This window comes from Zonotrichia leucophrys, chromosome 2 (genome assembly GCF_028769735.1).
Source record: "Zonotrichia leucophrys gambelii isolate GWCS_2022_RI chromosome 2, RI_Zleu_2.0, whole genome shotgun sequence".
In the NCBI taxonomy this organism is placed as follows: Eukaryota; Metazoa; Chordata; class Aves; order Passeriformes; family Passerellidae; genus Zonotrichia; species Zonotrichia leucophrys.
In genome coordinates, this window is record NC_088171.1 from 67,225,408 (window position 1) to 67,251,134 (window position 25,727).

Genomic DNA, 25,727 nt, shown 5'->3' on the forward strand with positions numbered 1-25,727 from the left:
CCCGGGGCTCGTCCCGCTCTCTCCGCCGCTGCCATGGCTGCGTTCCGCTCCGGCCCGGCGTGGTGGCGCCTCCTGTCCCTGGCCGTGCTCGGCCCCGCGCTCTGCGGCCGCTCGGCGCGGGCCGAGCCGGAGCCGGGGCCGGGCCCGGCGGCGGAGGGGGACCCGCACGGGCGGCACCTCTACAGCGCGGAGATGCTGCGGCACGGCGCCGCCGCCGCCCCCCACTTCGTCATGTTCTTCGCCCCGTGGTGGGTACCGAGCGCGGCGCGGCCCGCGCCCTCCGCCCGCCTCCTCCCCGTTGACGTGGCGGGGGAGGCGGCGGGCAGGGCCGGGCCGGGCCGGGCTGGGGCGGCGGGGAGGCCGCGGGGTCGCGCTGCCCCGGGACTGGGGGCGGACTGGCGGGGAGGGGCAGCCCCGGGGCCGGGAGGGGCTGGGACGGGGAGCGGGACCCCCCGTGTGCTGGCCCCGGCCCGGCGGCCGCCCCCGCCACGGAGCCACGGGCTCGGCTGGGGTGGAAAAGACCTCTGAGATCATCAGGTCCAACCCAACGGCGCCCGAAGCCGCCCCGGCCGGGGTGCGGGGGAGCCGCTCCGGCGCGCCCCAAAGGGACCCAGAACAGTCGCAGCTTGGCCACCGTCACTTACTCACCCTGGGCCCCCCAGCCCAGCTCGCAGATGCTTTCGTTGCAGAATCCATGTTCTCTTTGCATGCACAAAATTTAAGGGTAAATTTGCTGTGGTAACCATCGTGCTGTGTCCCCGAGGCCTCAGGTATCCGTAGGAGAGCTGGAGAGTTATTGGGTTTGTGAGAGACCCACTGGGCTTTTGTCATGGACTGGTGCTTTTGGCTCGAAAATGGTTGAGATGAATGAGGGAGCAGTGCTTTACTGGATATTCCTAGTCAACAGCACTGTACTTCTCATGCCTGGGTCTTTCTCATGGTTGTTCATATTCTTCTCTTTTCTTTGCCTCTTCCCCTACCCTTTTTTGTCTTACTGATATCCAGTAGACGTTATTGGGAGTTCTATTGTTAGGGTTGTTAGGTTTCTTTTTTACGTTTTTATTTTTCCTCCCAAGTTTTCTTTAATCTAGATAAAATAAAGTTAAGGGAACAATGTGCAAAAGTTGTGTTTTGATCCAAAGTTATCCATTGCTACGCGGTGCCATTTAGGCGTATGAGAGTCTTTGAAATCCATAGTAGGAAAGCATTTTCTTTGAAAACTTTTTTTTGTTATTAACATTGACTTATTTATGCCATGTGAAAATGTTAAGTGAAAGCTTGAAAGAGCAGATGCCTTTGTTCTCTGAAGATCACAACAATGGGTGACGCCTGACTTGCTGGTGAAGGACTTTTGCCTGAGAGTGCAGTACGACCTGAGAAATGCCCGATATCTGTGTCTGTGATATCTGTGTCTATTCACACCTTGACTGACTCTTTCACAGGCATCCCTGAAACCAGATGAGCTTTCTCTTGTCCCAAGACACTTTTTGTAGGAGGCCCTCTGCCGAAAGGGCTGTTGCAGAATCCAGTGTATGCTGCACATCCTCAGCACACATCAAAAGGAGCGCTGGCCTTGCCCACTTGGATCACACTGTGCCCTCGGGAGGGCTGGGGATCTCTGCTCAACTTAAGTGTGAGGGAACGGTGTTGTTTACCAGATTTGTTGCAACTTCTCTGGATTTTCTCTGCATCCTTAGCAAATCTCCTCCAGATCTCTGGTCTTGGCCTCAGGGCCCTTGGTCTGGATGTCTGGCTCCTGACAGGCAGCAGTAGGAGCAGGTTTCAGGTCCAAGGGAAGCACAGAGCAAAGGGAACATCCAAGTACCTGAGAGAGTTGCTTATACCACTACACCAGTAGTTTAATTGTCATTGGAATTAGGGTGGGCAGCCTGACAGTCCTGGAGTCTGTGTTAGAGCCTCTTGCCCTGTTCTGAGGTGATGTGCTTATCTCCCAATGCTTCCCACAGGCTGTTGTCTGTAGTTCCTAGGCAAACAGCAAACAGCCCAGCATCCAGCTGGGATTGTCTTTCATATCTATGTGGGTGCTGCTAATGTTGCATCATCAATGCTACCAGTAAGAGCTGGGTTAGAGCCAGCACCGCCCCTCTCTTCCAGATTCTTGAAACAAATGTAGCAGAGGGCCTCACTCAGAAACAGTAGTGGCACTGGTGGGGTTCTACATTATTGGAAGTCCCTTGCCATCAGATGTCATAAGATTTTTGTTCAGAAGGCTGTCTGACTTGGTAGGTACACCTGGGGACAAAACAGGTTACTCTCTTGGTGACACAAAGTATTCTTAAGTTGTTTGCCATGCCAGTTCCATTTCTACAGAGGAGGGAGGTTCCCCTGGTTCCTCAGCAGGAAATCATCTCAACTGAGTAGTTTTACTTCATTATTTTGATTCTTACAGGTCTTTTCAACATATGTTCTTACTTGGTAAATCTGGCAAGCCCACTGAGCTGCAGCAGAATTGATCACCAGAGTTTGTTGCTGTTGAATAGAGCTCTGTTGGCTGGATTTCACTTCAGTTGGATTATTCTGTGCAGAGCAAGAATGGTTCTGGGCTGCTTATACCACGTCTGTGTTTTTAACTGGATAAGGATTTGAGCTGTACCTTACTGTGGAACTGCCTTTGCTGGCTGCAGAGCTCAAGTTCTACTAGTGGCCCCCAGAAATGTCTGTGTTAGTCTCTTTTAGATCTTCTTTTGTGCTTGCCAGTGGAGGTTGTGGATGATTACAACTTTCTAGATCATGTAGGGATAAAAGAGCAGAACTCATCATTGACACCCAGGTCTCCACTGTCCCCAGCAGCTCCTCCAGCCCCACTGATGTGTTGTAGAGTAGCAGCAGTAAAGGACTCTGTAGGTACATGGGGTTGAGGGAAGCCTGTGATATTGCATGGTCTTGTTCTTTGATTTTGCCCTCCTTGGTTTTATATATATTTCCTTGGAAATGTCAGAAAAAGTGTTTTCAGGACCATCATGTATTTCCTTCTATATAATACTGTTTTGGGTTTTTTTTCATACTGGGAATGACTAACTAGTCGATTACTGATTCAGATAGGAACATTTTTCCTGCTTTATTCTCAGTTTTAGCTTCCATAATCCAAAGAAGGAAGGAAAGGGGTGTGTATAGCAGAGATCACAGTGTTAGGTAGCTCAAGGCAGCTCTGTCGTGCTTAAAAAACAGGAGGTTAATTACTTGGGATTCCCTTACCTAGTTTTCCATGCTCTGTTCTCTAACACCAGCTAGTATTCATTTGGTGTTTTGAATCACTGCGTCTGCTAGGGGAAGGGATCAGAGTATCCAAAATCCTCCTCTTAATTCAAGCTCTGCGAAGGAGTTGACTATGGAGGGACTTCAGTCAGAAGTTACATGTTTAAGGAATATTTGATTTTAATAACAACACATTGTATCCCTTCACCATTCAGTATAGAATCACATAGGAGATTGTATTCAGCCACATCACAGGAGCATATGTCACCCACGGTACCTGACTGTTACAGGACCTTATTAAGATCAGGAAAAATTCTTTATCTTAAAGTAAAGAGGTTTTTTTGGTTGGTTTGTTGGTTGGTTGGTTTTATCTCAGGGGTTTTTTTGTTGGTTGGTTGGTTGGTTGGTTTTATCTCTCAATGATCTCAGGATAGAAAGGTGTGAATCCATGCAACTTTCCTACAAGTGTACTAAAAATCATTTGTATGAGTGAAATTATTTTAAGTCCAAGCAAAGTTCTCCAAAGTCCTGCTGGTGATGTAATTGTTACTTACAAAGTAGATGTTGTAGGTCATGCCAAGCAATAACTGCTGTCATACTGTCAGTCTGAGAATGCTTTCTGTTACTCCAGCTTTGTATTTCTTAGATGTCTTGGAGGGTTGGCAAAAGCAGACATTAAAGAGAAATGAAAATCCATTCCTTAAAACTTTCCATCATACTTTGAGGAATAGAGTATTGCTATAATGATTTGAAAGACTGGGAAAACAGTGAGAAGAATAATAGCTATTTTTTGCTTTTGGGTGGTGCTGTTGCAGGAACTGTATGAGGCCAGTTTTCTGTGTGTCTGCAGATATAAAGAGTTGATAGTGTCCGGCTGGGGCAGGAATGGGAGCATAGAATGGGAGGATTTTCACAGAATATTCTGAGCTGGAAGTGACCCACAAGGGTCATCAAAATTTTCAGAAACTGTATCACAAAATTGGATATGATGTTTCTTGACTTGTGTGTTACAATTCCTCTGAAGCATGGAAGTGCAAGTGGCCTTACAAAGTGGCTAGAAACTAATATGTTCTTATCTGCTGCTAAAAAAGGGGAATTTTGAAATATTAGAATGTAAGGAAAGCTGGGCACCCTTGCAGGTTTTTTCTAGAATGTTAGAAGACTGACAGGGCTTTGGTTAATAGCCTTACTAAGTTTGGGGGGTATTCATAGGATTTGTACTGTAAAAAGAGAGTAGCAAGAGATTCTCAAATCTTGATGATTTTTACATGAGATGTGTTTGCAGCATGCTGCAGTTCTTAATAGCATTTGCTGTTGCTTAGTGTAACAGTGCTTGAGTATGGAAGATTTTTGATGTAACTGATTTTACTTTTGATTTAAAGATTTGTTTAAATTTATGGAAACCACCATTCTGCATATGACTTTTCCATGGGATTATTTCCCTCTAAGTGGGAGCAGATATTAAACAGTATCATGTCCTTTCTGTCACAGGTGTGGACATTGTCAGCGCCTCCAGCCAACTTGGAATGACTTGGGAGATAAATACAACAACATGGAAAACCCACAGGTCTATGTTGTTAAAGTGGATTGTACTGTAGATCTTCCACTGTGCTCTGAATTTGGCGTGCGAGGATACCCTACGTAAGTATAGAGAGAAGTCTGCTCCTATTTTTCTTGTTTTAGTTTTCCATGATCCTCTGCCAATTTCTTGAAGCTGACTTCTAAGCTGTATTTTTGCTGGGTTTCTTTGTAGCCCTTTGGACCTGCTACATTCATTTGAAGCCTGTTTGCAATGTTGCCAAGTATCATGTGATACATAGTACTCTTAGGCTTTTTCTTTCTTTTTTTTTTTTTTTCTTTCAAGAAGCGGTTTTATGTCTTCGAAGGTGGCTGTGTTTAACTGAAGTCCAGAATTTTCCTGTTCTTTTGTGTGGGGGGAGTACCTCTTTCTGAAGCAACAGTACATTGTGCAGCTGTGATATGCATGACAGAGCTGGTTTCTACCAACAGTACTTTTGAAAGTAACTTGCCACAAGTTTTTCTGCCACAAGATTTTTTGTTCGCTAAAAATCTGAGACCACCTAAAATGCAATTACAAATGCACCCTTTGTAATTGTATTATAGGTGGTCTCTTGGATTTTTAGTGAACTAAGTGCTCGCAAAGCAATAAATGAATAGTATCACTTAGCATAGCAGTTGTGATACTGTGTGGATTTTTTTCTAGCTAAATTTGCTTATATTGGTCTAGCATTTTAAGGTTGCTGTGTTTATGCTGTTAACAAGGATGTATGTCTTACTGCCTCAGCTTTGGTGTGCAGAGCATGGTCTAGAGTATCTATGAGAGGTCAGTGCCTTTGGGTTAGATGTGTGTTCCCTTTTAAACTGACAGAAAAGGAGCAAAAGGATTTATTTTTCACTTGTGTCTTTTTAAACTTCTTGCAAATATTGATGGGATGCTTTCTGCTGCTTTATTAATTATTCATCCTAGTGGGGATAAGTGGAGATTGTAACCATGATTATCTGTAGCCCTTCCACAGCCTGTATTTTTCAGTTTCCTTCCCTTTGCTCACTTTGTCTGGTGTTTTTGCCAACCCCAGCAACAGCCTGAACTTTTCATTTGCTCCTGGCTGCACCCACTTGGACGCAGATGAGTGTGACTGAGTAGAAGTTGAGTTATAAATAGCACAGTCCTTGTTGAGATAGGAATTGCCCTTAAGGGCAGTGTGTGTCTTGCTTCCACTACAAATACCAAGAAAGAATGAATGTTACAGTTCTGTTTTCATATCTGCAGAAGTGAGCATTGCTTGTCATTGCCTGTTTGCATAGATTATATTATGGCGCTGTTCCTCTTGAAACAGAATGGCAGAGATTTTTGAATAGGAAAAAATCAATGGATGTGTAATTGCTGGAGGGTTTTTTCCCCTCCCTCCTCTTTAAGGTCATTGAATACATAGGAATAGTTAGTGCTTGCTTTTATCTATTCAAAAAGTTAAAAATAATAAGGCAATCATCTGCTAGACATAGAAATATAGCAATGAAGGGGAATTCATGGTAACAGTTCTCTTTCTATTTGAGTCAGGTTTGAAGTAGCTTGTTTCTAAAAACCTCCAGCAAGGGAACTTTCACAGTTTCCTCAGGCAGAGGTATTGCTGGAAGTCCAAGTTATGTTGATCCCTACACTGCTTTCCTAAACACCTGTCAAAGGAAAGGCTGCATTCCCTTTCTATCCCCACAGAGAAAAAGTGTCTGAGCATGTCCCTGCACTTTCTATCACAGTTGTCTCGGGACTACTTGGTGGTGCAAAATAAATATTCTCTCAACTGTACTAGAGAAATTGTACCCTTGTTTGCAGAAAATAAAGGTGCAGCTAGCTTTTTTTAAGATGTTACCTGAATTTGTTTTGTTACTTTTCAAAAAATATTGCCAGGGTGTGTGTTTTAGATATTTTTCTTTTTAATTTTTTCCCTTCCTTATTATTCTGATTTTCTGTTATCACAAGGAACATTCAAGAGTATCTTGAGAAGAAAATAACGGTGGGAGCTCCTATCTCTTTTGAATGTATTTGCATTATGTGGTTTTTAAACACTTTTCATATGTTCATTTCTTCCAACTGTGGAACAAGAAGAGAGAGAAAAACATGCCAAGAAGTTAACGAAGCAGTACAAAATGACAGCTTGTCAAGGGGAAGTGAGGGCTTGGTGACAGTAGTAATTGAAAGTCTGATTTTCTTTAAAAAATAAGACTAGGTCAGAATGCAGTATCATACCTTTATTAAACAGACTTCCAATTTCAACTTAAAATTTGCAGTAGAAGCTTTACGCAGTCTATGAAAATGTTTTGATGGCGATTAATGAATGTTGTAATCATGAAATCTGGATGCCTGGAAGAAGTCACTTATCCTCTTGTCCTATTGACTTGCCTCAGTGTGTTTTTAATCAGTTTAATACCACATGACAAGCCCTACACTGCAACAGCAGTCAGGGAACAAAAGGTGAGAAAGAAATTCCTGGGAAAATAAGTGCTAGATATTTTTCCTTTGGTGATGGAGAGAGGTGGACAAAACAAAATTGATGTTCTTTGATAAACTGAAATAGGATTAATAGAACTGAATGCTGCAATTTTAAAATTGCTTTTTCTTATTGATCAAAGTAATATTACACTATGCTGATTTTTAACTAAGTATGTCTTATTTTCTCTTTTAAAAATTTCCTTAAAGCTTACATGGGAAAGAAAAGGGGTCCTAAGTTCTAGCCATGACACTTTAATCTGAAAGGGGTGCCTGATGCTGATGTTAATAGTCGAGAGACCTGGTACTGCAGCCTGGGATGCATTGCCATGGATTAGCAAAGCACATTATCTTTCTGAGCATGTTTCCTGTGTGAAAAATTGTTGCCTCACTCTTCTCTATATTTTGACCCTTTAGGCTAAAGTTGCTTAAACCAGGACAAGAACCTCTGAAATACCAAGGCCCTAGGGACTTCCAGGCACTGGAAAACTGGATGTTGGAGAAACTAAATGAGGAACCATCTGTAAGTGAAAAGGAAATAATCTTTTCTGCAGGCTTACTTATCTATCATTTCTCTAAGTTAGGTTTCAATTTCCAGGAGGAAATCTGCTCCTGAGAATAAAAGTCAGGTTGCTGTATCAATCTGAAACAGCATACATGTAAGTCAGAGTAGTAATTAAAACTGTCATCCTGTGACCTGCTCTCTGTTTCCTGCTTTTAAAATTACAGTACATAATGCAGTTTTAATGCCTATACATTTGACATTTTAAGATACAGTCCTTGCTGTCAATTCATTTGACACCTGTACGCCATAATGTTTCTAGAGTGAGAAAAGCAATTTAGCTCTAATACATTATAAATTGCATTTGTGTTGGGCTTAATTACCTCTTAAAACATGGATGCCATCTTTAGCTGAGTTACTTTCTGATAATATTGTGCCTAAGAAAAGATTTAAAATGATCAGTTAAGTAAGATAGGCTAATACCATCACGAGGAAAATCCTTAAGTTTAGGGGTATCATTCACATACGGGAGCCAAGCCTTGCCTAAAATTAAATTTTTGATTGCTGTTTCTCATGAAGAGAAAGCTTTAGTGATTGCTGAATCACAGTTAGAACATAATTACATTTAAACAAACATTATATTTTTAATAATTGAACATTAAATACTAAATTATTTTAAGAAATACACGTTGAGGCTCCTAAAAATTCTTTTCAGCTCTAGGGTTAGAGTCTGGAAAATATTCACCTGCTTTTGCTGAAATGCTCATGAGTTTCTTGCAAGTTAAATGTATTAAGTGTTTGCTCCATTTCCACTGTTGCTGTTTTCCTGGAGCCATTAGGTAGACAGCATTCCTTCTGATATTAGGGGAGCAGAAAATAACTTTTGCACTATTTTTAAATAGCCCAGAGACCACTGAAATGGGTGTGATGGCAGTTGTGGCTGATGTGTGATGCTCTGGAGGCACTGTTATATAATTTAAGTGTGTTAATATATGGTGATGCAACGAATGCTGCAGCAATTACTGTGCCCTGTGACTGTACTACAGCACAGTGAAAGACTGGTATTCCACAGGCTCTGGTATCTCTCTTTTATGTGGCAGTCCTTTTCACCTTTTGCTTTCATGTAGTTGTTTTTAGGAAACATTAGGTACCTAAATCAAGCTAAATAAGGACATTGCTTTAGGAATTTAAAATTTCAGAGTCTATGGCACTATCAAGCAATGGTGTGATACAAGAAAAAAATTATTGTGTATTTACTGTAGAAGAGAAATAAAAGTTAATTTTTCTTGTGAATAGGACCCTGAATCTGATGTGGAACCACCAAAAGCCCCTGAACCTAAGCAAGGAATGTATGAACTCTCAGCAGACAATTTCAAGATGCACATAGCAGAAGGTAACTAATTTTTCCAAACAAGAGAAATTTGGTTACAGAGACATTAGTAGTGGGAAGTCTACACCAGAAATGTTCATTTTGAGGGCACCTCCTTCTCACTTTTATTTTCCAGTAATACCTAGTGAAAGAGGTAACTACATAGCAAACTATGTTAAAATGCTCTGGTTAAATTACATGTTGCAGACTGTAAGAAAGTTGAAGCAGAGCACTCAGAAGGCAGTAAAATTATGGTTGCTAATCCCAAGGAAGAAGCTAGTGGGGCTTGCTCAACTAAACTGTCTCTTTTCCTGAGCTCCTTGCTCAGTCACAGCCTTGTCACTTTGTGTTTTTGCAAGTCCCATTTCCTCCTTCCCTAGGTGCTGGTTTGTTCTTCCTCCCAGGTTGTTATTCTGGATAAGTGTAATCCACCCGCTTCCTCCTTCCAGCCCCCATCCCACTCCAGTCTGGCTCTTTATTTGATATTGTTTCATTTCCTTCCTCCAGAATTAATGTGGGCAAAACAGTTTGTCTGTTTGGCTATTTTAAAAAATATTTTGTCTGGAAGCTTTAAAATTAATGCCAGGAGGGATACCTAATAAGGGAAATTTCACCACTCACATGATGTTTTTTTAGACAATGAGCAAAATCTTAGAATACAAACGTTGGGCTGGCATGCCAACAGAGGATCCTACTTTCTCCATCTGTTATCTGAAAAAGAAAGGCTGGATAAAATTGTTTGCCCATTTGAAATCACTAGGGAAGTCAAACTAGAACTTCTTAAAGTAACCATTTGCTCATTAGAAACATTTTCATGTGTAAAACAGCATTTTGTGCAGCTAACTTAAAATTTCCCAGCATGTCTGATTTAATGTAGAATTCAAACAAAATTCTCAATTAATTTTCCTCTAAGCCATCAGGGATATGCTAAGCATTTGTCAGCTTAATAACCTTCTCAGACTGTAAAATTCAGTGCATTGTAAATGTTTTAAGTGTTTTTATTATGCACCCATTGGCCTTCATAGAGGAGACATTCTTATGGTCATATTACAATCATCTGTAAATGTGTTGTCCTCTCTTGACTTCAGTTATGAGAAATTCAGTGCTTAAATTTAATGTGACCCTTAGCAGTTACACCAGCAAAGTTGACCTCTGTTCTTAAACAGCCTCCTTTCACCTTTTTGCTCTCTGGGAAAAAAATAAATTATATTGTTTTCTATTGAGGAGAGTATGTCAGAGTACATGGTAAAGAATAGCTGATTTTGACTAGTGTTCTTATTAATTCATCGGAAATTTGATTTTGCAGTTTACTTAACCAGTACAGAGCATGTCAATCAGTTTGAAAGTCTTCCACATGCAGACCAGTCAAGTTAGAGTACACTATTACTGCAGTTTGTTTCCTGGTTATTTTGTATTGCCTTTCCTCTGACCTTCCTTTGTGGACAAGCCTTCAAACTAGAAATTATTTCAAGTAATATCATCCCCAAAGCAGTCTTCAAAGGATTATGAACAATTCTGTTAAAAAGAGCTTTTCTCCTGTTGCTGGTGTTTCCTGCAAATTAATTTTTTCCCACTTATTTTAATTAAGTTCATTTTTATTTCATTTAACAGAGCCTTGCCTTGATGTATGCAAAAATGTGCAGCAATTTGAATTAAATAACCTTAATTGAAAGAAATTGCATATTCTGGTACTCTTCAAACAATAATATATACTTTTTAACTAAACCTTAGTAGGAGATAGCACAGGAACCCTTCTCTGTGTAAAATGCCATGAACATCTTCTAAAGGCAGAAACTTCTGAGTAGTTGACATGAAAATTCAAAGAGCAGGGCAGAAAAAGAAAAATGGAAAACTGAACAACATTTTTCAGGTAATTAATGGACTTAATAATTTCTTAGGAAACATCATTGCATAAAGTTGAAATTTAATACTTCAATTTATGCTGCTATCAACATATATTCCTTGGTAGTTCTTTCTACTCTGTAAGAGAGCAACTGGTAGAATTAAACACTAAGGTAAATGGTTAGATTAAAAGTATCAGTTTTAATACCTCACTTGTTGGCTTGAGATTGTGAAGCTGTTTGAATTTTCAGGAAATTTGGCAACGCTGTGGGACTGCATACAGTATTGAAAACCTAACTGCTGAAGTATTTTGTCCTGGCCTTTGATTCACAGTGTTTCCTATCCTTAACTCAGGAAATACCATGATAAATTTGCAGCCTGAGATTAGTACCTCGGCTTTAATTGCAGCCAAGTTCATTCCAAATTAGCTAATTTTTTTTTCTTTTTCTTTTTTCTTTCTTTTTTACTTAAAAGGTAATCATTTCATCAAGTTCTTTGCCCCTTGGTGTGGTCACTGCAAGGCTTTGGCCCCAACCTGGGAACAGCTGGCTCAAGTCTTTGAGCATTCGGAAACTGTCAAAATTGGTAAGGTAGGTGAAACACTCTTAGTTTGAAAATATGGTTTGTGTCAACATATGTTTCAGCCAATAATCATGCCTTTTGTGCTATGATTTGCAAATCACAATTGTCTTGTTTGTCACCTCTTAAATCCTTTTATAGTCACAGTTTGTATTTTTGTTTTGAGACGGTCATGGTTTTTTTTCTCACACATCCACAGTTAACAGGACCTCCCCCATTTTAAGCAAAGCCTTGTTACAAACAGAGCTGCCTCTCTGCATTTCAGAGAGCTGGGAATAAGTCTGATACATCAGATGCAGGGAATAATATTTTGAGATTTGCTTTTTATTATTCATTTGCTTTGCAGAACTTGATAGACTTCAGCATTTATTTTGAGCGGGAAAGTGACTTCTAATTTGTTCTTTGCAGCATTAGATTCCTTAGCAAGCCTTAGCCCTACTGAGTATTTATGATGAGTTATTTCTTTGTTGGTTTTGGTTTCTTTTCCTCTTTTTCCCCATAAAACTATTAAAAGGTTTCAGGAGGGTCTTACACCTTAAAAATTGATATCTTGTCCTGCTTTACTATTTCCCTTAGGGTTGATAACCAGGTTCTGTGGTGTATTTACCATGGGAGCTTGTTACTTGTACGTGGAGTGACTACTGTGCAGAGGTATGGAGGTGGTCTGGCAATTGCAGTTAGTGGCTTTATTTGCTGACCCATACCTAAGTCCAGGTGGCTCATGATGGGAATCCCTCTGTGTCTGCCAACCATGGAAACTGGACTGGGCTCAACTTCCACGTCCCTAAACTTTCACAGTGGTTCCACTGGCCTGAAATACTGCATGGCAGTGATGTCAGTGCTGCAGAGGGACTCTCCCTCTGCTGCCTCCCCTGCCTCTGCCCTCACAGCACTTTCAGCTGCAGTAGGAGGGATGAGCTTAACTGTTTTTTTTTAATGCTTTTGAAAATCTCTTAATTCAGGTATGCTGTACGTGTACAGCACAGGCCAGCAGAGTTGAATTTTAGAGGAGACATACATATAGATATATATAAGCAAGTTGAACTTCAGAGAAGACACACAAATATATATATATGTTCAGATCTGGTGGTTATAAAGTTAGATTCCCTCTGAGAATGAAATATCAGAAGCTTTTTCTCCTTTGAATCTTTCTGCACTTTTTGATACCTTTGTTTGCTGTCTGATGAAGTTGCTTAAGTATCTTTATGAAGTTACCATTTTATGGTACCCAGAGAAAAACAAACAATAAATTTCCAAAATTTCAGTTTTAATCAGTTGTCTGTGGTGTTTGCAGTTTGTATTACTGAGAGCTGCTGTTTAATACTTCCACTAAGATTCATCTGGATGCCTAGACAATTTTATGTAACTGTATAGCTTGTGAAATATATCTTGAAGCATGTCTTGGCTAAGATTTTAAGTCTGTAAGTAAACAGGAAGCACAACTGTTTCTAAGAAGGTTGAACCATGACCTTCATCTAATCTGGGGGAATAGTGTCTTAACACTGTTTAATCTTTAGAATTGATCTTCGGTGAAAAGTTTATAAACAAGTAACTTTACAGACTATATTAGAATTGAATGTTGCTATGCACTTGGAGCTTCCCTTGAAATACAGTTCACTTGCTAACTGTTGACATGCCTTCTGAAGTCTTTAAAGAGTAGTTTTTTAAAAAATGGGTGAGCCAATATGTCTTCACTTTAAAGCTCTCTCACATTAGTGTTTTGTGTCTCATTGTCCATGTACTGATTTTATTAGCTGAGAATACCAAGTACTTTTTAATTGAAATATTTAATTATGTCTTCATTGTTCTTTGTAACTGCTACTACTTCCTTCTAGCCATACCTCCCTCCCTGATCCCTCCTTAAAAAAAATAAATAAATCAAACACACACAGACCCTCCCAATTATACAACCATACCACTGTTTGGAAGGCAGACATAATCATTCTCAAGACAGTACTTGGTACTGAGTTTTGCCAAGCCTTGTATTGCTTGTTCCTGTATTTTTCTGAGCTTTTAAACAAGGGAGGCTGTGATGCTTGTTGTATGTTTATTTTAGGCGCTGAATAGTTTTGGATTTTATTCCCAAAATGTAGGTCGACTGTACCCAGCATTATGAAGTCTGCTCTGAAGCCCAAGTTCGTGGTTATCCCACCCTCCTTTGGTTTAGGAATGGTGAAAAGGTGAGTCTGCAATTTCAGCAAAAAATCACACCATTTTTCTCTGAATAATATATGGACTATGCTTACATTCTGGAAAAAAAGTCTGCTTGTGAGAGAAAAGATATTGGATGTTAATTTGGGTGCTAGAAGAGGTAGAGTTTGTCCACAGATAAAGGTTTTTTTCTCTGTTTTGCAAACAACTGATACATGTTCATAAATCTGTAAGCAGGATCTCCAGTTATGCTACGCTGTGAGAGAATTCTGGGTTTACTTTATCATGGTATTTTACTTCATATGGAACACAAAAATATACCTGAAATAGAAATATTAAAAAGTATGTAATTTTCACAAAGTGTATCAGAAGGGTCTCATCCCTAAGTGGTGCCCATCTGCTGAGTGGCGTCTAGAGATGCAAATTTTCTTTTTTATATAAACCCAAACATTTCACATGACATTGTGAATGAGAATCTTGTGGGTCCAGTTAACATATTTCCTTGCAGCAATTCAGAGAACTAAATATTGAAATTATGGTAGATAAAATATTTATAAATACCACATACCTGAACAGCAGTAAATAAACATATTATAAATTGCAGAGTTATTTATAGTATATTTCACAATTTAAAGATAAGTTAAATATATTCAATGGATATTCAAAACAGGCGTGCAAGAGAGCCCAGGACTCCACTTGTAGCTCTTATCTGCCAAGTTCTTGGCAGGGGAAAGGATGAGGGGGTTTTCTCTCATTCACCCTGCGTTCCTTTTTAAACATTTACAGTATCAGCCTCGTTAAGTTTTGTTACATGAAACAGTTTAGTGGCCACTGCTTGTGGCAATTTTCTGGCACTCTGAAGAGAAACTGGCTGCAAGCACATACCCTATGAGGTTTGGTATAAGCACCCCTGTAAGATCAGACACTAGGGAATTTAAATGAAGCAGCCCCTGTGTTTTTGAATCCAAACCAGATTCACATTCAAGCAGCACTGCTGGAAGCTGAGGAAGTGCTCAAATCAAGCATGGTGGCAGGTTCAAGGCTAGAGGTTTTTTAGTTAATTAAACTTTAGTTTAAATATTGTAATAATTGGAGTTCCTTGGAGGTATTTCAATCAAGAGTGCAGCAAAAGAAAAAAAAATTACTGCTGTTGTATTTGGTAAAGCTGAACCTCAGCCATTAATCTGAACAATGTATTTCAGTTGACATCAAACTGTCTTTCCCCACTGGCAGTGTGGCATTCCTTGGTGGAATACAGCCACCAAAATCACATGTTCCTCCATGGGCTGATACAACATATCTGAAAAAACACAGAACAATAATCTGGCCCAGAAATTCCTGAAACTCTCTCTGGCAGCTATGATACTGGTCAGTAAGGGGAAGGAGGAGAACTGATTCAGTCATCCAGCCTTGTCTGTAATACCTTCACACCCTTTGCCATTACTGAAGTCTGGCATCACACCACTGCTGTTGGTACAAACAAACAGGTACAGGCTTCTTGCCAGGAAAGGGGCAGTAGTTAGAGGAAACATTAACAATTACAAAAGAAGGAAAATGTGTAGAAGGAGTTCCAATGATAAAGGAAAGCTGAAGAGATGTCAGTTCCTCCTTCTAATGTATGGAAGATTGGATGTTGTTTCTTAAAGAGTCTTCCTCATCTACAAGAGGAAATATATCTTGCAGCCCACACCACATAGGACCACATCTCAAGAATTCTATCCAAAATGGATATGTAATGCCTCAAAGATATGATCTCTCTTCTGAACAGGAAAATTAGTACTAATTTTCACAGACAGCCCTGAGGGCAATCATGCAAGAGCCAAACTGGAGAGGGCCGACAGTGGGTTTGAGACTACAAGCTGCTCACAAGTGCTCTGATTTCTTGTTCTGACAATCTCCTGATTGTCTTGTTCTCTGGATTTGGAAAGTACCTGAAATATGGGGAAGCATCCAAGGTAAACTGTGGCCTCTCAAAGATCTGGCTGGCTGACCGCTTTATGTGCAGGTTAAAAAATAGGATTAACTTGTGGGAGAGTGGTGCCATTGGAAATGTCTGCCCTGCAGCAGGCTGCTGTTGTCTCTTGCACCCTGGTGAATTTAGGTGCCCAGAGTGCAATGCCTTACTATTTGGGTTTTCCAAGGACTTGTGGCAAGTGTGTAGGCCAGAGGAATAACTGTGTAGTCCAGAGACAGGCAAGTTAAATTTTTCAGCCCTGTCAAAGCGCTGTGTAGACCTCACAGGGCTCTACACCCTGTAGAGACCAACAGAGACCACACCCAAACCACAGTGGGTATTGTATTTTATTGTTCCTTGTAGTAGAGTTAGATGCAAAAAAATAACTCTTGAAAAGCTGACTAAGGTGAGACCAGAGGGTCAAAGTGGAAATGTTTCCAAAATTTGCTTCTATGTTTTGAAAATACCTTTCAGTTCAAGGGAATGTTAGATTGCTCCCTTTGGGTACTGAAGAGTCCGTGGCAAAAGCTGAAGACATGGAGTGAATGGAATGTCATAGAGAAGTTTTAGAACTAGATATTTATTATTTGTTTGCTTACACTTGGCAATCATGTCTTACTAGTAATTATTTATTTGCTTTGTCAACTGCATATAGAAGGTTGCACAAACTATTTGCTTATTGTAGGGTGACCAGTACAAAGGGAAGAGGGACTTTGATTCCTTGAAAGAATATGTGGATTCCCAACTGCAGAGCTCTGGGAAGGAGCCACCAGCAGATAAACCTGTTGAAGCCCCCCCACAGCCACCTGCAGAGCCCACCCCTGTTGAGGTAAGTGCTCCAATGTAAGGTGTTGAGACTGTTTTAGCTGCCTGTCTGAGCCCTCCATGTGTTTCTCTCTCTCTGATAGCTTGACAGTTTCTGGAGGTAAACTGTACCAAATAATTCCCTGGTTATTTTTTTTGAGTAACTAATGAGTGGAATCAGATCACAAATCCTAGAGATACTTTTACTACCCTGATGAATTGGAGAAGGAAAAAAAAATCTGATTCCTATTTTATGGTTGCAGTAAGTTACTTAGATACAGGCATGAATGTGGTCTCTTTGGCCTATGGAACTGCTGGCACCTGGGTCTTTATGACAGCGCAGCTCACCACCATAGGGATGAACATTCCTTGCAACATTACCACTTGAATCCAGGGGGATGGGGCACACTGCTAAGCCCCTAAAATAAGCCAGGGTTCTATACTTAGAAATCTATCAGCAGAAGCAATGAACAAAGATTAGGAAGACCAGTACCAATATGGTAAGGTAACATGCCCTGTGACAGGAAAACTCCTTGGCGTTTGGAGACTTATTTTTATCTTGGTTGTTGGGACTACAGGATTATGTTGTGAAGAAATTGGCAGAAATTACCTTTGTACAATTGTAGTTAATGTCATATCATTTTCTGTCTTTTCTAATCCCGTTGGCATTTCATCTGCCATTTTTCTTGGAGATGAATGAAAAATTGGTGAGGCTGAGAAATTAGGGATGGACTTCAAACATAATTTTTCATGAAATGTGCAGAACATTCTTTCTGCCTATAAAATAAGGGAGAGGGATTTACGTTCCCTTGTGCTATAGAATGAACTTAAATAATTAGGCAAAAATATTATTAATATAAATACAGATTCTATGCAGCTTCTTACAGGAAAATATTACCTTTCCCAGCTGACTTTTCCAGCAGCATTACCCATCTTGGATAAAGTGGCTTACCAAACATTACAGACCACATAGATTTGCAATTGTCACACTCTTCAATTTTTATTTTCTTAATTGACCTCATATTTGGAAGATCCCAATGAGCTGGTGTTAGTACAATGCCGAAAGTAATTAGTTGTCTTTCTATTTTTATAGAAATAACACAAACCACATGTGACACAAATTCCCACTTCTGCCTTGCATTCACCAGCACACACACAAGGAAGAAAGGATTGTTGAGGGAATTTTTGCCAAATAATAGCAGACATAGTGCTGGACTCAGCTTGTCCTTACAACTTTATCTTCAGACCCCCTGACTCTGTTTTCATGAATTTTGAAACAAGGGGCCAGCCCCTGTAGCCAGCAAACACTGACTGCATTTGCCAGCAGTTGACCACAGGCAGCAAAGGCAATGAGTTCCCACTCCAAATGTGTGTCCCAGTGTTGAGCCCCTACTTGGATTCCCCCATGTCTTATACAGCCCAAGTACTTGCCAGCTGTAATGTCCTTTACAGCCCAAGTACTTTTACATCCATGAGACTTCTCTACTGCCAGACATGGCTAAAATCATACAAAAAATGATCCTGGTGGATTAAGGCAGCGTGACCAGCAGATGCTCAGATTATGTGATTGCATTAGATGTCTTTTTTTGAGATGCAAAGCTAAAATTGAGATATCTGATATTAAAATTATTTGTGTGGTTATATAGTTCACATTGCTATTCTGATAGTAATCTACAGAGCTTTAAAATTCGTTTTACTGTGCAAATCACGGGGAAGTTGTTACTAATCAGGTTTTCAAATTTTGTATTTTAGATTGTATATTATGTTTGGAACATCAGTTTTAGATAGCCATTTAGGAAAATCAGAGTAGAAGCACAGTGCTTACTTTTTGCTTCATTTAATTATTTCTGATAATTTAATAATTAGAAAGTATAAAAGTATAATTTCTAATTTCTTAACAATTATTTAGAGGTAATAACACTTCAGCACAGTGAAATAATTCCATGAACTAACAGCTATTTACAAAAATGTTTAAAGGTACTGGATAATCTGGATTTTCAAATTTAATTTTGGCTTCACAAAACTTACTGGGGTTAGAATAGAATTGATAATAGTGTTAGCTGTGATCTTGTTTTTCTCTTGCTTTCATTTGATTTTGAAGCTTTTATAGGCATGAGGTACATTTATTTGTTTTTAATCCCTCCCCCCTTAAAGGTCTCACACAAAAAATGAAGTTTCAGCTCCATGCTCTCATGTGAGAATGTAAGCAATGTGCTTTCCTCCCATCATTCCCTTGCTCCTGATAGTATCAGCAGTAGAAACATTTCCTGGCACCCATGCAAGTGTGGTGTTGTGATGTCCTCTTGACAGGCAAATCTGTGTTTCTGGTAACAGATTTTTCTGTGAATGCAATGCAGGGGAAGAAAGAACAGAGAGAGCAGCTCTTGAGACATCACTTGTGTGCCTTGAGTACCTAATTAAAACCTCAGATGTCCATTACCTGCTTGAAGCCTACTCCTCTAAGGGCCGTTCCTTGAAACATAGTGTATTAAAATTATGGTGATTTTTTAGAATTACTGAAAATTTGGATACAGGCAAATCCTTTGAAAATAGGAAAGCTTTGTTTCTCCAGTTATGGATGAGATTCAGTGTAAAACACTCTTTTCTCTGCATCTCTCTAGGGAAGGAAAGTTGCTGAGAAGTAAAAGGCAGGTCTGCTGCTGCTACTCTTGTTTATATTACCAACAATATTATCTTTTCCAATTCCAGTTTCCCTTTTAGGAATGTAAAAGCTTGGTAGACTGATGTTGTACATACAAAATGTTTTGACATATTTTTCTCTTTTTTTCAGGGGCAGGCTTCAGTGCTCGCTCTCTCTGAAAAAGACTTTGATGCAACCATTGCTAGGGGGATCACTTTTATTAAATTCTACGCTCCATGGTAAGCAGTTTTCAGCTGTTGCTGTTCAGGATTATTGCTGGCTAAGATGTGAGTGCAATAGTTGCTGTAGTACTGGATTTGTTGTCTGGATCTAAACTGTGAATTAGCTGAAGAATGTGTGTGTTGGCAAGAGTCACAGCAAAAAAAAAGCTCAGTCTTTTTTAGCTCCCTTGAGCTGCCTCTCTGTGGAAAGGCTGACACAGAAGCTTTACCATGTCAGCCTCCAGGTCCTGCTGGGGTAACAGGGAGAGTGAAGCTTTCTTTGCAGGTGCAGCATGTTCCTATCCCTGGGTTAGGGTTAGATGAGGGGAGTATATCGCCATATCTCAGTGCTGAGAAAGGAGAGGATGCTGGCCTTAGGGCACTCTCCAGACACATTGGGAGCCTCATTGGAGCACCTGAGTTTTGATACAGATTGTTGAGCTATGGATAATTAACTGCCTGTTACTCTTCAAATAACTGTCCAAAAGCTAACTTGCACATGTGACAATTTTAAGATGTTCTTAAGAGTATGTGCAGTATGTTTTTAGAGGGACCCAGAGCAGATGATGTAGGTGGAAATACCCAATGGAATGCCTTGGAGAGGGAAATGAAAGTCACGTCTGGCATCTGCCATTCCTGCTATATCCAGCAGAGCCTGGCACTCCAGATGGGTTAAGACCTCAGTATTACAAACCTGTAGAAGTATTTCCCCTTTTGTCTTACTATTCCCTTTCTGAAATAAAAAGAAAGTTTCACATTTCTCTTTCTGGTTTATAGAATTCATCTTATTTGTGTCTCTACAGAATTTAATGAAACTTGCATGCCATCTTGCTCATCCATTGCTGGTCTTTTAACCAACAGAAGGAAGCCTAGTGTAGTGGGAGAGATTAAAATTAAGTTGTATTTCACTGTGTGAAAGATAGCACATCTCTGATTTAATCACTAGCATTCCATTAACACAGTGTAGAAAATACAAAAAGATGTTTTGTTTATGTTACAAAAGGCCCCATTACAAAGCAACACAAGAAAATACCACCCATATTTAGATGTGCTCAGGCATCTCAAAATATTGCCATTTAACTTCAATAATAAGCATGAATATGTTTCTTAGTGTAGGCAAGAATTACCTGGGAGCATTTAATTTCACTTAAGCTCATTGCTGCAGGCTTTTCCAGTGTTGTCACCCTTTGCTGCTTGAGAACCACTGTTATGCTCTCTTCCACCTGTAAGATCTGCTTTTGGATATGAGCAAATATCTGCCACCACTGGGTTAAGAAATGTCCTGCCCATAGCATGCACACCCCTCATCTTTGACTGCTCTTTCCTCACTGCCTTTGTCCCTTCTGTACTCTGGGAGGGATTTAGATTGTGCCCATGCTGCTTCTGCCCCACCTGCAGAACTGGCTGGGAAATTCACTTCACACCTGTGCTCAAGAGCAGCTTCCAGTCTGAATTCTGAACCCAGGGCTTGCTGGCATATCTACTAGTTCATTACCTGGAGCAACTTTTTCGGGAAGAGTTTGAGATTAAGAAATTCCCCCCTTTTGATTATCTCTTATTGACAATACCACGTCCTCAACGAGATTATCACGGGATGCTGCTGGATCTCACAGATAGGATCAGTGCTGGATGGCAGGGGGAGAAACAGTGGTTTCAGGATGTAGAGTCACCAATGTGTGCTGCCTGGCTGCAATGCTCCGAAAGCCACCATTTAGGAAAATGCTTCCTATATTTATGTAACTCGTATCCTAGTTTTGGCTCTGAAAGTCAGGCTTGTGACTGCCTGTAGTGCTCTGCATGTAAATGACCATATTCTCTTCCAAGTGGATTAACTTATGTAGGGCTCAGCAAACACTATTATGTTGCTTTCTAGTTCTGCCCTTCAGTTAGTTTTGGATAAATATTAATGCTAATTTGCATCGTAAGCACAAAATCATTCTGTTCTCGTAGTTTTTGTGCGTGGTCAGAAATGCTTTTATACTGTCACTGTGCATTAACAAGGTAGTTTAAATATACACTGGCTTGCTTTAAGAAAACTTCTGCTGAGACATCTTTCATTATTTTTGTAAATGCCCTGATCTAGCCTCGAGGCAATTATGGGTCTGTTTTAATAACCCAATTAAGGTGCAGCTGGGTTAGAATAGTATGAGCAATGCAGATTTAAAGGCTAAAGCGCTTTGGGAATTCTTCTTAAAGGCAGTAAGAAGTTCACATTAGGAACTTGACTAAGCCAAGTTCAAAATATAAACAAAATGAATGCTAATGGTCGAGGAGGCCATTAGGAACTGGAAGAAATTTAATAGGGAAATTAAAATCTCATTTAACTAATTAAAACTCGGGCTATGTAGCTTTAGTATGACTGGCATATGCTACCTGAAAAATTAATTCTACAGACATTCTGTGTCTTCCTAAAAGCATTTTTGTTTCCAAGAGATCTTTTTTTTCCATTTAAACATTCTCTGTGCTTGTCTTTATTTGGCTTCATATTCCTCTGTGGGGTAAAATGTTAATGTACCGAGATCTAGAATACCATTCTAGGCAAGGCTAACAAAGGCCAGAAAGTACTTCAGTGCTTAACTTAAATAAAATCACTTCTTTTCTTAGCTCATTTACTGACATAATAGTGCAAGGGAGTTGGGAGGGCGAAATCATTAGGGGATAGGAAAGGCTGCTAGTTAAACTTACAGTAATTGCAGCAAGACAGTAGAGATAAAGTAGAAAGTGTATCTGTTAAACAAATCTCCCTCCTTTGTTTCTAGGTGTGGTCACTGTAAGAACTTGGCTCCAATCTGGGAGAACCTTGCCAAAGAGCAATTTCCAGGTTTGACTGATGTCAAAATAGCAGAAGTGGACTGCACTGTGGAACGTAACATCTGCAACAGATTTTCCGTAAGTGTGAAAGTTCTGAAATGAAGGGGACAGTATTGTGTACCAGATGTTGGAGGCTCCAGTGTGCAGCCCAGTTGGCTGCTGCACTCCAGGTGCCTGGTGACAGTACAGCTGTGGTCTCAGCTAGTCAATAAGAGGCACCTGGTGACATCATTTTGTTACTGAACTGTTTGTTCAGGCTTGGTCATTTCCATTATTGGACAAAGCTGGAGAAGTTCCTACTTTAGGAAGCCTCTCTGAAAACACTAAAGCTGTCTTGTGGTATCCAATGCTGAATTCTGTTCCTAGAAAAAAAGAAGTCTTTCAGAGCTGTTAGGCAGACAATTGAAGATAGAAGGCTGTCATTCCAAGAGCCTAGAGGAACATTCCCCATTCTCTTTAAAATGTTCAGAAATTGCAGGTTGGCATTTAAAGTTCTGCTGGGGGTTTGTTTTTTTAAATTAAAATGGCTTACTGTTTTGAGGGGTTTGATGGCTTTTCAGAATCAGGTAAATATGAGTGACGGATACAAGTTTGAACATTAACAGCAAATTTCGTTTTTCGTGTGTGTCTTTTGAAGGTCAATGGTTATCCTACACTTCTGCTTTTCCGAGGTGGAAAGAAAATCGGTGAACACAACGGAACGAGAGACCTCAAATCACTGCATAACTTTGTCCTGCGTCAGGCAAGGGATGAACTGTAATAAAAGTCTGGATGCTCTGTACCCTGGCTGTCTCTGTACAGTAGCTGAGGGATTTCTATCTTTGCTAATTTTTAAATAGTGTATTTGGGGGGGGTTGCAGCTTTTTTTGTTTCTTTGTTTCTAGGAAATTGAATGTACTAAACTTTGGTATCTTCCCCTTGTGTGTGTGTTAGAGACATGTGTGTGAAGGAAAGCTAACAAGTAGTTACTGTGCAAATCAAGAGTATTTTCAGCATTGGTAGTTGCACTGCATTTCTGCATTCCTGCAATGAAGTGTAAATGGTTTCCTTTGAGACCAAAATACGTTAAGAAAACCAACTGAAGGGCAGCAGTAGAATATTTTTGTCTTCAGGTTAGATCTGGTTAAAAAGTAATCCTTACAAACTGCTTACTATTACTAGAAAGGCAAAAGCTACAGCTGTATTTAGTCACTTTTGCCTCTAAAATCGTATACTTAATCCTTATTTGTCTTACTAGAGCTGCTGAAAGGTTGAAAACACACACACCTTTGGAAGATACCAGGCCACCATGAGCTGGTTGTTTCCTGTTAATCCTCTCAGCATGGGAGGTCTAGCCATAATGAAAGTGATGGTACTGTAACATGTGCCTGAACGTTACTGATGCCATAGTGTACGTGTGTCAGGTGCATTTCCATAGGCTGCTGCCATCCAGCTCCAGAGGCACAACTATGCTCTACTTCTCTAGAGCCAGAGTGAAAAATAGGTGCTGTTATAACTGCCCCGTTAATGGTAAATGATCAGTCAGATTCCAGAGCTAAGGATGTGTTTCCTACCCCCGCCTGAATCCAGACATTGTGCTGACCTGCTCCTTAGTCAGAGTACCTAGAAAACAACAAGTAATACAATGTTTAATTGTTTTTTCCATTCAGCTCTTCTGCAGTAGTTTAAAATAGTTCCCCCCCTCTTCTTGAGCCTTAATGTTTTTCCAAGCTGTAAGCATTGATAAGTTTGAATGCTAGGACCACACACTTTGTGGTGTCTTGGATTATAATATGAATCTATTCTTTGGTGCATAAGATGTTCCATGTTAGACTTAACCAAAAGCCAAAGAATTTACATAGCAGAGACTGTCATGATACAAAGGCAACAGCAAACCAAGGACTGAATTCTGCTGTCTCATGTGCACAGAAACTCATGAGGAATGAGGATTGCTACAGGCTAATTTGACTAATCTGTCAAGATGCTGGGTTTTGTCCATCATATGGAGTAAGTTGGGTTGCTTTTCTTTTTTTATTAAAAAAAAAAAGGCAAAACATCAATGAACTTTTAAACCAGTGAATTTCTCCTGGTTCTTCACTTCACTGTCTGTCCAAAACTTTTGATTCTGTTCAGTCTGAAAATGTGTGAAGATGAAAAAGCCACAGTGAAAGCTAAGTGTTGTACTGGCAGATGTATTGGATCAACATGTGTACTTCTGCCTTTCAGGAAGCCTTTATTATGTTTTTAACAACTTTCTAGTGAAGCACAATCTCATGAGTTTCTTGTATAAAATCAAAGTGGTACAATTGTTTACACTGAGATTTTTCTAAATAAAAACTTTTTAAAAAAGCAGTCTTTCTATAAATGATACAGCACAATGAATATACAGTGACAAGTGCAATAAATTATAGCTTGTATTTACAAGAAGCCTTTTAAATGCAAGTAGAGGTAAGTGCATTTAATACAAGTTTAATATTGATCAAAACAATTTGCTATTAGCTTCTGCTAGACAAACCATGGCTCTACGCTGCATTTCCTTTATACCAGTTTGTTAGTTGCATGAGTTGAAAAGGAAAGATTGCAAATTTTGTTGACATTCTGTCTTCCTGTAAACAAACTGTCCAGCTAGAGGCTGAATGGCCCCTAAGCTTTTACGTCTGAATTACAGCGAAGAAGTGTCCTGACTTCCTTCCTTCCTGGGCAAGTGGTGGTAGATGAGGCAGCTCCACGTGGGGAGTGGAAGGAAGCTGCATAAGAGCAAGTGTATAAATTTGTATTGCTCAGTCAGATGGTGAATTGGGAAGACCAGCCAGGGTCTGAGTTCATGGTAGTGTTTCTAACACAGGGTGCAGCCATGCCATCTTACACTTGCAAGATCAGAGTTAAACGGTGCTGGGAGCATAAGAGAACTGAAACATCTGCTTTGGCACAATTTTAGATGCTTACTGTCACGACAGATGTCAGGAGAAGACTAACAGTCTAGGTGCAGTAACTGGTCCTTCTGGCCAAAAGGATCTTGCATGAGACGTACACTCTACGTCTGAAGTACTAACACCACCTTTCTTTAGCTTCTCTGCCTCTCCCCCTCATCTTCCCTCCCTGCCCCCAAAGAAAGACCTCACTTGTTTTTGGTGTTGAGTGCTCAACTGGTAAAACTGCAGCACATATCCAAGCACCTGCTACAGGTCAAGCTTCTCTGTGAGATTAAGACCATCCCATCCCAGCCAAATAAAGTGTGTGGGCATTTTGCTGCTGCTGCTGCTGAGCTGGGCAGCCACCGTGGTGTAGGGTCAGTCTGTAAGGAGTTCAGCACCCTGGGGGTGGTCCCCACACCCCTTCCTCCCACAAGGCACATACATGGTGTTCTGAAGGATGGTTCATCACGTGGGCTTTTTTCCCCCAAGGTCATGAAAACAGGGAGGGGTGTATCCAAGTTCATGGCAGCATCACAGAGTCCATGTGAAGACTTTGTCAGTGACATCCACAAGCTCTTACTACCATATTCCTGTATTTCTTCAAGATTACATTAGAATTATCATCGAAGTAAAGGACAGATATGGCATTTAGTTTGGTAGGTGCACAGCATGGTTTGGGAACGTAATCAGGATTCATTAGATGAACCTGTTGCCAAGAAAGAAAACACAACTGAGAC

The 25,727-nt window shown here is 40.3% G+C and overlaps 2 protein-coding genes across 3 annotated transcripts in view; one reads left to right on the forward strand and one right to left on the reverse strand.

The window, feature by feature from the left end:
- TXNDC5 (thioredoxin domain containing 5) lies at window positions 1-24,427 on the forward strand. 2 transcript variants are annotated; one of them, XM_064705308.1, is made up of 10 exons: window positions 1-248; window positions 4,708-4,857; window positions 7,640-7,745; window positions 9,021-9,117; window positions 11,410-11,525; window positions 13,608-13,694; window positions 16,305-16,448; window positions 19,215-19,303; window positions 22,045-22,174; window positions 22,734-24,427. In XM_064705308.1, exons 1-10 carry the CDS (start codon window positions 34-36, stop codon window positions 22,854-22,856), a joined length of 1,257 nt encoding a protein of 418 aa, XP_064561378.1. In that variant the 5' UTR covers window positions 1-33; the 3' UTR covers window positions 22,857-24,427. The 2 variants fall into 2 exon arrangements, with proteins under 2 accessions (XP_064561378.1, XP_064561379.1); XM_064705309.1 differs by lacking the exon at window positions 1-248 and adding an exon at window positions 707-724.
- The window catches only part of BMP6 (bone morphogenetic protein 6), an 88,792-nt gene continuing 87,207 nt past the window's right edge, over window positions 24,143-25,727 (reverse strand). The window contains exon 7 of the mRNA XM_064705307.1: window positions 24,143-25,696. Within this exon, the coding sequence (XP_064561377.1) occupies window positions 25,547-25,696 (150 nt within the window). The 3' untranslated portion in view covers window positions 24,143-25,546. The remainder of the gene's footprint in view (window positions 25,697-25,727) is intronic.

Excerpts from the sequence above, each read along its gene's own strand:
- TXNDC5 (XM_064705308.1), top strand. The coding sequence starts at position 34 with ATGGCTGCGTTCCGCTCCGGCCCGGCGTGGTGGCGCCTCCTGTCCCTG. Across the intron at positions 13,695-16,304 it reads GGTTTAGGAATGGTGAAAAG|GGTGACCAGTACAAAGGGAA; the intron begins GTGAGTCTGCAA and ends TGCTTATTGTAG. Across the intron at positions 16,449-19,214 it reads CAGAGCCCACCCCTGTTGAG|GGGCAGGCTTCAGTGCTCGC; the intron begins GTAAGTGCTCCA and ends TCTTTTTTTCAG.